This window comes from Ovis canadensis, chromosome 11 (assembly GCF_042477335.2).
Source record: "Ovis canadensis isolate MfBH-ARS-UI-01 breed Bighorn chromosome 11, ARS-UI_OviCan_v2, whole genome shotgun sequence".
Lineage (NCBI taxonomy): Eukaryota > Metazoa > Chordata > Mammalia > Artiodactyla > Bovidae > Ovis > Ovis canadensis.
In genome coordinates, this window is record NC_091255.1 from 31,221,451 (window position 1) to 31,233,601 (window position 12,151).

At 46.3% G+C, this 12,151-nt stretch overlaps 1 protein-coding gene across 1 annotated transcript in view; it reads right to left on the minus strand.

Annotated features, from left to right (window-relative positions):
- Positions 1-707: 707 nt before the first annotated feature.
- The window catches only part of PITPNA (phosphatidylinositol transfer protein alpha), a 35,647-nt gene continuing 24,203 nt past the window's right edge, over positions 708-12,151 (minus strand). Inside the window, exons 11-12 of the mRNA XM_069603104.1 lie at positions 4,107-4,175; positions 708-3,183 (exon numbers count right to left, since the gene is read on the minus strand). Coding sequence (XP_069459205.1) covers positions 4,131-4,175 — 45 coding nt within the window. The 3' untranslated portion in view covers positions 708-3,183; positions 4,107-4,130. The remainder of the gene's footprint in view (positions 3,184-4,106; positions 4,176-12,151) is intronic.

The window sequence follows — 12,151 nt, forward strand, 5'->3', positions numbered from 1 at the left end:
AAACCCGTGCAGACTGTTACACCTCGGACATTTAAGGGCTTCTGGACTCAGAAAATAAGCCGTTGGTGAACGAAAAATAAGTCACTACCTCTATCTACGCCCAAACATGAAGATTATTTACTGTGCCAAAGATGATTTCCTTCAAATCACTGATGCGTTAGTCTTTTTGGGGTGTGGGGCAGGACCGCGCATGGGATTGCTTTGAAGATCTGATGAGAACCATGACTCTCCCAAGAGAAATGCACGACAATTTTACAAACAAGCTTCGTAAGGTTCAGACCCAGAAGCCAGGGTAAGAATTCCCTTAAATAAATGTTTTGCTTGGTAGGAAGGATGAAGGGAGATGTGGAGTAGGGGAGACAAAAGGAAGAAGCAAATACTACCAGTAGAACATGGCCCAGATACTTTCAGGTATGTGATGTTTTTCTAAGTAAAATGATGAGCGATTGTCTTAGTTTACAGAAATCCATGTGCCACAATTTCTAGAGGTATCTTGGATTTTTCTAATCCTTCCCTGGTAAAATGGGGGATGTCAGCAAGAGTTTGAGGATATCTAAGTTGTAAAATGGACATGAGAACATCACCAATAAGCTGGACTCCAGACAGCTCTGTCTAGGATTTTATTAGACTGCTTTTTTTCCCCCAATATACCTGTATTGGAAGATTGAGACAAAAAGGCACAAACTCACATTAAATAAACAAGGTAATCTAATCAGGTCTACAAAGTGTATTTTGTAAAAGTAGCACTAGGAACCAACCAAAATAAGTCAGGGAGTCCCAGCAGGGACTGTAAGAGAATTGGGGAAGATATACACGTGCCCACAATACTGACCCTGTCCCCTACGCCTCTCTGTGAGAAGGCCAGAGCCCAGCACCCCTCCTCCCCCCCAGAGGCACCGCTGCTTCCAACTGGGCCTGCGGCCCTGGAAATCCAGTGGAAGCAGCTGGTCTGAAGGGGCATGGCATATCCTCAAAGACTACCCTTGGAGCTAAGCCTTGCACCTGAAGCCCCTCTGAGTACTAGTCAGTTTGGGCAGGGTAAGAAGGGAAGGGAGGTACTTAAAAGGTATCATTGTCCAGCAGCGACACTCTCCACGGGGACAGAATAGTCCAGGCTCATCCCTCCTACGCTGACGTGGACTGGAGCCCCAGATCCAGCTGACCTCTGAAAATTCTAGTTCGGCTCACATGGATGCTGAGCTGGGGCAACTGGTGGAGGCGGGTGGAGCTAGAGAAAAGGCCCACAGAGAGCAAGCCCCGCTGCTCCCCAAGTTGGAGTGATATGTATGAATCTCAGAGAAGAACTGAAGGAAGGAGACCAACATCTGCTGACCCTCAAACCACGTAAACAATAGTCTGTATCACTGCTTGCTTCTCCCAGGCTAACACACATCTGGACTTCACTTAGTTGATGAATGAAGGGAAAGCTTTAAGCACAAATATAATTACACCTATTACAGAACTTGTAGGAAAACATTTACATTTTTCTCCAGTAGGAATGCCACTTCAACTTTCCCTGTCAAATACGACCAGCAGTTGGGCTGCTAATAAACCAACTGAATTGCCCCAGACCCATTACTATAGACCCCACAAGGTGTGGAGACTAAAAGGAAGGTGTGTTGGGGTATCTCGTGGTCCCAGAGGGGACTCAGTGAAGGCAGGAGCTAACCACGCTGAACCTGTCCCCCCAACCCCTTGCCCCAGGGGGCCACAGGGAAGCAGCCATCAGGAAGTCCCAGGCGTGACACTCCCTTATTGCACTTAGAAATCAGTAAGGCAAAACAAACTGACAAAAACCTAAGGACAGATCATCCCATTCTGCTTCTCGCTCCCCCAACAGAGATTTGGTCTCTCGTTAGCTTGAGTCACTGCACATTTGGCCAACAAACTTCACGAGGCTTGGGAGATGTCAAGTGACACCACGGCTATCTCAGATTCTCCCACCGGGAAGGCGTACTCCAGTGCTGCCAAGTCACAGGCAACTAGGAAACCCTCAGCAGCCTCTGCTCCTCCGCAGGCCTAGACTTTCACACCAGCCAACTTTGGTAGAATTCGCCGCTGCGATCACTCCTGGCTCTCAATTGTCCAGGGCAGAACTCTGGGTGGGGGCAGGGCAAGCTGAGCTCTTGATCCCCAAATTCCTTTCTGGCCACTAGAGAGGAGGGGGGAACATGTTCTGGGAAAAAGCTTTCTGCATGCTTGTTTTGTGCAGCATGAAAAGATCAAGACCCCTTGTGTCCTGATCAGCCTCAGACAGAGGACAGGAATCTAAGAAAGCACAGAGAGGAAGGGGTTATTGCTGAGTGGCAGCACCAGCCCAAAAGGGAAGAAGAGTATGAACACAGAACTCCTGGGGATGGGGGCAGGGGCTGGGCACACTATTAGGTATACAGGGGCAGACTCAATTCTAAGGGCCACGCTGGACAGTCCCCTCCAGGTAGAGTTGACCCAGGCATATTACAGGCTCTGCAGAGATTCAGAGAGAGTGGGCAACAGGAGGGCCAAGGAGCCATAGGTATTTCTAAGACGAGTGACCAGAGATGCGATGCCTGGGGCAGGGGTTATCTGTTGTTTAATTTTCAAAACAGACTGGCTGGGCCTTGGGCACTTCCATGGTGCCTAGAGTACTCTTAACAGTGGGTTCCTGGGAGCAGAGATCAGAGTTACAAAGCCACATTGATGTTCTGTGGAACTGGGGGGGAAACAAATCTATTTCTGCCTCATCCCCTCTCCCTCTCCCCCTGTGAGCACTCAAAATTGCAAAGACCTGCCCAGGAAGCCAAACATTTCAGTTTATCCCAAGATTGAAAACAAAGTAAATCATTTAAATCACCACATCACAAAAGGTAGCTATTTTCAAAGACTAAAAATGTCACTTGGAAATAAAGGGGGGGTGGGGAGGGCACACAGAAATGGGTCAAGAACACAATGGTTGGAGAGGGAGGCGCTGTAAATACAGCCGCCTACAACGCCACACATCTCAGAGGGGCAGGTTCCCGCTCACACGGGCTGCATAATACCAGACGGTCTATTTGTTCACAACAGTAAAGGGCATCTAGAATTAGCTACGGTAAGGGGTCAGAGTTGCCTGAAGAATGGGCACAGAAGGCTGCGTCCGGAGATGGCCTGTCACTCGGGAGCGTGGAGCTGCTGGGCCTTCCTGTTGACCACTGTCTTGCAAAACTGGAAGAGAAAGAAAACAGAAACACTAAACCATGGACGGGGAATTACAAAAGGAGGAAGGACGCCAGTGGAGGGTGGGGGGTGAGGCCAACACCCATCCTGTCCTACACTTTCATCTCCCTGAAGTTCTCCTCAAGCGTGTGGGGCAGGAAACGCAGAGGTTTGCAGCACAGCGGCTGAGTCCCGCCCCTACCCCTGTGCTAGGCAGCCAGATTTTATTGGATAACATTATTTTTCCTCAGAGCCAGATGGGGAGCAGGGCCAGCCAGGCCTTTCGTTCTGTGCCTAAGCCCCTCTGAGCTGCTGGAGTAAGAGCAAGTCTGGAGGCTCTGGGAGCTGACAGAAGGAAGGATCTTGGGAAGGGGTAACCACGTGCAACAAGGGACATCCCAACCTGGTCCTATGGCCTGGGCAGAAATACTCTCCCAGTACCTGAAAGGTGCTGTTTCCGATGGGGACAGTCTGGGATCAGAGGGTACAGAGAGGAAGGAAATGAAGCACCAGACCCAATGAGGACCACTAGGAAAAGCTGTCTGGCCAGCAAATTTTCCAAGGGCGGGGCAGGGAATGGCTCTGGTCCAGGGGGTAAAGGAGCAACCAGAAGACCAGCTTCCACTTGAAATGGCTCCCCTCACGGGAGGAAGAGTAATTAGGTGCAGATAAGCTTTGATTCTCATCCATCCGCTGCCCCCTCCCCAGCCCCACGTCCCACCACCCTGCCCGTCTCTAGTGGATTTGTATCCAGTTGCATGGATCCCTGAAATGTCTTGAAAGCCATCATCTCCTTCAGTGGAAGCCCGAGAGCTCTCCAGCACCACAACCATCATTACGACTAGAGGGCAGGATGAGCAAAGAAGCGAAGACCCAGACTGATGACTGATTTTGGCGTCTGTGATGCGCTCAGTGAGAAACTTGGTACATACGGTGCAGGAGGGGGAGGAGTGGCTTTAGTCATCTGCCGTCATGCCTTTCACTGGGTCCTTTTGTCTCATCTGCAACAGAAGAAAACAGGAGAAATGGGAGGTGTCTGCTGCTGCTGGAACTCCACCACAGGCACAAATTCCTCCTCCTCAAGCCTGCCAGCGGATAGTAGAGCATGTATTTTGCGCACAAAGCAAATCGGAAGAATTGAATTCTGCGTACACAGGGCCAATGCCACAGTTTACAGCTCTGTCACTGGTCCCACCACCCATGATTTCTAGTTCTCTCCCCTGCGTCTCAGTGTTGGGGTTTAGTTCTTAGGCTCCTCTCTTTCACTCATTCAACAAATATTTATGAAGCATCTTTTTTTTGGCAAGGCACAGATCCCAGCCTGAAGATTCAACCATGAACCAAAACAGACCAAGTTTCTTCTCAGGGAGCTTACATTCTGGGACAAAGTAAGGGGAGGACAGAGAAACTAATCCACGTCAGATGGGGCTGCAGGTTGCTGGGGTGGAGAATGGCTCTGGGGAGATGCTGTTTTATGAGATGCCTGGGGAAGGCCTCTCTGATAAGTGACGTCAGAGACCTGAAGGAAGTGAGGCAGGAAATCCTGTGGGTACTGGGGCGGCGGCAGGGAACATTTCAGGCAGAGGGAATAGCAATTCCCTTTCCTGGGCTCTGCTTAGAGGCTTCGCCTGGGACTTGCATGTTTCCAGGGCGGGGGTGTGTGTGTGTGTGTGTGTGCGCGTGCAGGTTCCATCCCTGGTTGGGGAGAACCCCACATGCTGTGTGACATGGCAAAAAAAAAAAGAGGCTCTGGCCAGTCTGCCCAGTCAGCCAAGTGGGCACAGGGATGGAGAGTGCAGGTAGCAGATCTCAGCTTGGCAGAAGTGCGAGGCTGCTGGAGAACAGGACAGGGTCTTCTCTGGGAGCACCGAGTGGTCCCTGTCCCCAGCACCTTTCAACAGCACTGGACACAACTTCTTGCTGGGAACACCGTGCGGGCGATTGCTATCAAATCCTTTCCAACTTGAAAACAGGTTCTAATTGCAGGATGTCTATAATATGTCTATTATAACTTCCCATCAGACATGTCTTCACTGTCCATGAATTTTCTGCACCAGGTTCAATCTTTACTCATTCAACAACTTTTGAGCCCCTCAGAGCATAAGCGCTGGAATCAGACTGCCTGGATCGCATTCTGGCTTCATCACTAAATTGTGACCTTGAACAAGTTACTTCACTGCTAAGCCTCAATTTCTGTAATAATAAAAATAGAGATAATAACAGACACTACATATGTCATGGGGTTGTAGTGAAGGTTAAGATATTCAGGGAGAGTACTTAGCACAGAGGAGTGCTTGGAACACTGTACCTGTTATCAGCCCTGTTATGTCTTTGTTCTAAATAGCATGGCAAACAGGCCATGTGTGCGCGTAACACTCAAGAAGCTGCACGTTTAAGCTACAGCCTACTCAGTTGTGCTTTATTCACTAGACTTTCAGCCACATTATTCAGAGACTCTATCTCATCAGTAGTAGCTCTCCACTGGGAAACATCTTTGAATATACTTCCCGCCACAGTTCAAACCCACGACCATTGTTTACCGCGCCCATCCCCCCCCCAACTATTATAAATCATTGAGCCCACATGGAACCTGAACATGAGAAAAACATCCTCCTGGTCCTCCCCAGAGGTTCCGATAGTCACTCCCTACTGATAATGATTACTGTGATTATATCTAAGCTCGTAGCTCGGTCTTTCAGGCTATAGTTTTCTCAAAATCTTTTTCTTTCCTTGGCTGTGCTGAGCCGCTTGTGAGATCTTAGTTCCTTCACCAGGGACTGAACCCGAAGCCACAGCAGTGACAGTTCCTAGCTCCCTCTTGGAATGCCTCTTCCCTGTAGATTTTGCTCAAAAGTCACTTTCCTGAATGGTAGCTTTAAATTTGTATTGCTCCTATAACTTCAGTTATCCATAGTAATTAATATATTACTTTATAAGAGCTTAACAAACTCGATTTTTCTTGAGTCAAATTTTTTAAAAGACAGAAAGTTACCCTTGTGGTGTGAGGTTGGAATTGGAAGTATTTGTGTGAACATAATAGATCAGAGAGATTTAAAATCCCTCCTCCTACGAGGTCTGGGGTCAGCAGCACCCCAAGAGTGATGACCACACCCAGGTGAACAAAGGTAACTTCACCGGGACTGGACAAGGAGGACAGTCTGTGATCCTTTGGTCTGAAATACAGACGCTGGATCTAATCATGCAGAAGCACTGGACTAACCCCAACTGAAACACCGTCTACAAGATGACTAGCCTATCACCTCCACGAATGTCAAGGTCATGGAACTCCCAGAAAACAGAGGTTGCGCCAGACTGAGACTAGAGGGTGCTCTGGTGGATGCTGTTTTATCCTTTTCTTCGTATTCTTGTCATTTTCATTAAGTTTGAAACTCTTTCAGAAAACAACAACAAAAAAGAAACTCCTTCAAAATAATTACAAACCCCCCACCCCACCCCCCAAACCAAAACTGGGAACGTCCCTGGTGGTGCAGTGACTAGGACTCCATGCAGGGGACCTGGGTTCGATCCTTGGTCAGGAAGCTAGATCCCACATGCCACAACTAAAGATCTGGAGTGCCCACAACTTAAGACCCAGCACAGCCAGCCAAATAAATAAATGTGAAAGAAGACAGAAATGGGCTCATTACATATCTGCTCACTAATGACCATTCACGTACATTTTCAATAATCAAAGAGGCTAAGGTTTAGTATCATGCGAGCAAAGCTCTTTGGGTCTCAAGCAGATACCTGTAGACCCTGAGAGCTCACTGCCTGACTTGAATTTACTAACGCAAAGCCAGGTCCTGTTCTCCTATTTCTTGAAATAAAATGCAACTTCCTATCAGGAAACACGATAGCTTCCTTTACTCTCAAAGACAAGGTCCCCCCACAGAGGGTGCACCGAAATAAAAATGCATTATTTCATTCTTATAATGAAATGTTCTACGAATGCTTATTTCCTGTTTCCTGGGGCCTAAAATGAGAGATTTTATCTAACGTTTGTAGTGCTCCTCGGATCAAGCCATTACCGGCTATCTATGTACATACAGTCGAGGAACGTGAAAACAGAAGCTCCAGTCCTGGAGGGTTTCTTTTTAGCAGTGCTTTGCTCTAGGGAAAGAGGCCAGGGGTCGGAAGAAAGGGACTTTTATTCATCTACTTATTTTTATTTATTTATTTGGTGTTTTTTTGTTTTTAATATTTTTTCCATCTTTTGAAAAGTGCTTTTCCTATAAGCATGAAATACACCTTTGACTTAAAGGAACTTGTAAAAGTATCAGTGTCAGTTTCCTGGGTGTGATATCATACTGTCATTTTGCAAGACGTAGTCACTGGAAGAAACAGATCTCTCTCTATTATTTCTTACCACTGCATGTGAATCTCACAATCATCTCAAAATAAAAAGTTCCGTAAATTAAGCTAGAAGGAAATCTAAAAAGGAGGGGATATATGTACAGACAGCCGATTCACTCTGCTTACAGCAGAAACGAACACAACACTGTGAAGCAATTATACTCCAACAGAAATTAAGTAAAGACTTAAGCCAGTAAAAAAAAATCACTTATGACACTGAACAGTAACCACAAACCTGTTCTGAAAGCACACAAATACAAGGCAAATGTGGAACTGTTCTTAGAACTTCTTTAGAAACCTCCTCTATAAACAGGTTCGGCCTTTTGGGGAAGAAATCTGGCAATAAGTAACAAGAATTTTAAATCCTCTAATTCTACTTGTAGGAATTTATTCTAAGTAAATAATCCTAATTATCCAAACAATGGAGTGCATAGAAATTTCTCATCGTGGCATTATTTATAAACAATGAAAACCTGCGAACAACACGAGGGAAAATCCAGCACGGGCAAGAGAGTACAGAGCGAGACGTAGCTACTGTGAGAAATGTGTATGTGAAGGAACTTTTTTCCTGGTTTGAATGCTGTTATAATGTTTAGAGAAAGGTGAGAGGACCACCCAGGCTCGTACAGTACCATCAGACCTAAGTAAAAGTGTGTAAGAATTCTTAAAATGTTTACAGTGGTTGTTTTTAAATAGAGTACAAGTGATTTTTTTCTATTTTTTTAGTTTCCTGAAAACTGTTTAATGCTTATATATTATCTTAATATCGAAAAATTTAAATATTTATAAAGAAAATAAAGCTGCTCCCCTATTTCAAGATGCTGGTCAATGTTCCAGGTGGTCTGCTCTGGGGTCAATCGCTGCTGGGCAGGGCGGAGGGAATTAAGACTCCAAGGACAGCATCAGCCTCCAGACAGGGATCCCTCGGCCTCAGAAGAACTAGCTCTGCCCTCTGCAGGCACTACGGGAATCTCAGATACAATCTTCCACAGCCCAGCACGTGAACCAGGCACTGAGTGTTTTAATCTGAAGACCCTTGTCTATCACAATCCCAAATGGGGAACTCTGGGATGTATTATCATGCACTTCACTGCACAGGGATGTTTAGGTAATTGAAAGGTAACTGCTCCAGTGTTTAAGACTTAAAATCTAGAAGTAATGGTGACTCATCAGTCAAAAAGCCAGAGGATGGAGCAAGGGCCCTCTTCATCCATACTAAAGGGATGAGAAAGAGACAGGCACATTCAGACTCAAGCAAATGGAAAGGGAGATTGTCTACAGAGATGCTCAGAGACAAGCCCGCCAGGTGAGCCCACAGAGCAAAGAGTGCCACGAAGCCTCTGAGCTCCATCCCAAAGCACAGAGTCCAGAAAGGATGGACAACGGAGGGATCAGAGGAGCCAAAAGAGTTAGAGAGGAAGACCCACAGGGGAAGACGACAAAAATGCTGCGGGATCTTCAATCACGTGTTCTTTGCTGTTCTTCAGCAAATGTTCTAGAGAGTCCTGTAAACAGGGAAATGAAGTTTTTTGGTTTTGGGGTTTTTTTTTTACAATTTTTAAGATGAATCCTCTTCTCCCCATCTCATTATCTCGAGTTAATGACCAAGGCCCAGGAGGTACCTGTTCTCTGAACTAGAAGGTATCCTTAACTTCTCTGCAAAGAATACCCGTGGCACAGATAGTCGAGAGGATGTCGTGACAGTGTGTGTCAGATGTCGGCTTACCACACGCGACAGGCACGTGGGAAGACCTCATAAATGTCAGCTTCTATTAATAACGGAGTATGTTACTGTGTGGGAATTCCCTGGCAGTCCAGGGGTTAGGACTTGGTACTCTCATTGCCATGGCCCTGGGTTCAATCCCTGGACAGGGAACTAAGATCCCGTAAGCCACAAAAAAGCAACTTATTGCAAATCAACTATATACTTCAATTAAAAAATATGGACAGATAGATATGTTTATGACTGCCATGTTCATAAGACAGGGAGTTCCCCATTACAGGAGGTGCTCAAGCACAAGCTAATGGGAAAGGGCAGAGAAGACTCAAGCACTGGCCACATAATTAGACTAAATGACCTTTAAGGTACTTTCTTCCACTTTTGAGATTATGAGTTTCTTAAGAGCAGGAGAGGAGGGAGGGGGACGGAGAGCCACTGCTCCCCCACAGGCACTCATTTCCTGACATTTTTGTTTTTAGGGCAAAGGACTAATCTCTTGATCCCTTGCTTCTCAAATCCTTGAGCCTCATCCAAGAATGGCGGGTTCACCTCCCAGAGGACAAGAGTTACGGCAGGGGTGACTGTGGCCTTATAGTGACCTCTTGTAACTCACAAAACAACCCACCCACACCAGACTGCTATGCCTTGGTTTAAAGAATAACAGTCATAATTTCTATCACAAACTTGCAGTTAATCATGGCAGGCTGGATGCAGTACAAGCATTTACTGCTATTTCTCCCCCAAAGAGTAGCATGATGACAGTAAAGGAATTTAAATAAAAGAAAGAAAAAAAGATGGAAAGATGGAAAACTACAAAGACAACAAGAACAGAGGAGACAACAGCAGGTAAGAGGTGGAAACAGCATTCTGGAAGACGAAAGGAGGACGGAGGAGCGGTGACTAACTGCAGAGCAGCAGGAGCTGCAGGTGAGGAGGGCAGCCCACAGGGAGCGGACCCATTACTGCCGCAGGTTCTCCAGAAGCTTGGGAGCCCGCAGCACCAGGTGCCTCTACATGGAGGGAGTGCAGCTGGGTGAGAAACGGGTGACATCTTTGCAAGTGGAAATAAAGAAGAGTTTGGCTCTGGCGTGCCCTGGTGTTCCCTCCCCTGGTTCTCAGTCTGCCCCCAGGACCTTTCCCTAGATCAGCTCCCAGAAGGCTGGCCTTAACCAGCCCCATGAAAAAAAAGGCTGGCGTGTCCTCTTGAAGCAAAACGAGCAGCCCAAGAAAAACAGACTCAGGAGCCGGAAGTGGGAAGCCCCAGTGGAACCATCTGACTACCCTTCAGTAAGCCCAGCCACTGATTCAGAACGTGGGTGAACTCCGAGAGATGGTGAGGGACAGGGAGGCCTGGCGTGCTGAAGTCCTTGGGGTCGCAAAGAGCTGGACACAATGGAGCAACTGAACAGCAATAACAACAACTGATGCAGAGGGCTTCATCCACTTTTTGGAGCTTCACTCTTCACTGTGAATGGATAGCCCAGGACCCCCAGTCATCGGAGGGAAGCCCCTAAGAGGAAACACAAAGTCCAACGGGAAGAGGAGCTCAGTGGAAATGATGTTCAGGGGGAAGAGAGACCTCAAAACCAAATGTAAGAACCAAACCCCATACTTCAGACAAGGAAAGTGATGCCAAGACCAGAACAAGCAGTGCTTAAGAATGTCTTCAATTCAATAGAGGAGACAAAGTTGACTTCAGAAAACCTCTCCTAGAAAGCACACAAATAAGGAGACAAAACATAAGAAAATTAGAAGGTTGATTCATGATGCCCAACTTCTAACAACAACAACAAAAAATTCCAGAAAGAGAACAAAGAGGACAGAGGGGAGAAAATGATGAAACAGGGGACACAGAAACATTTTCCAGAACTGAAGAGATCTTCAGATTAAAGTGTCTACCGAGTGGGAGCAAAGTGAATGAGAATGAACCAACCTCAACTACTGACACTGTGGCAACCACCCAACCACCCACCCCGGTGAGACTCAAAGACACAGCTTAATGATACAGACACAAAACTAAGCTAACAACAAGGGATGTGTTTACTAACCTCCTAAGAAAACCAGAAAATTATCCACGGAAGAAATGAAAATCAGAGATGACAGGGTTCATATATATATATGTATATGTATGGCTGAGTCCCTTCACTGTTCACCTGAAGTGATCACAGTATGTATTAACTGGCTGTACCCCAATACTAGAGAAGGAAATGGCAATTCACTCCAGTATTTCTGCCTGGAAAATTCCATAGACAGAAGAGGCTGGCAGGATACAGTCTATGCAGTCGCAGAGTTGGACATGACTGAGCTAATGTATGTATACCCCAACACAGGAAGTTAAAAAAAAAAAAAAAGGATTGCAAGGGGCTACTTCCAGAGGCGCAACCTTGGGGATGGGGCAGAAGAAGCCAGTGTCTTCCTCCTAAGTGTGGGATACTACCTGAGTGTCAAACCAATAAAAATACTTGTGGGGTGATGGTACTGACTGTGGCAACAGTTTCACGAATGTCTGTTTATCTGCAAACTCCTTGAGATGGGCACATTAAATAGGTGCAGCTCTCTGTATGTTAGTCAGACCTCAGTAAAGTGGCTTTTTTTAAAAATGGAAAGAGAAAAAAAAAACTCTGAAAGTAAAACTTTGATAAAAATATTTTTAGAAAGAAGAAAAATAAGAAAGGAAAGCGACATGTGAGCCAGAAGTACAGTCAGCACAAAGGTCCCATGCAGTTGCGAACAGGGTCAGAACACGTCTCCCCCAGCGGTTCTGCTTTCTTTTCCACCACCAACTATTTAAAAAATTCCAGTTCCAAGGCGGGATTTCTGCATCTGCAGTTATCTTGGACAATACAGATCATCCAAACTTTTGGCACAATTATCCACAGAATGGAGAAACAAAGACGAGGGCTG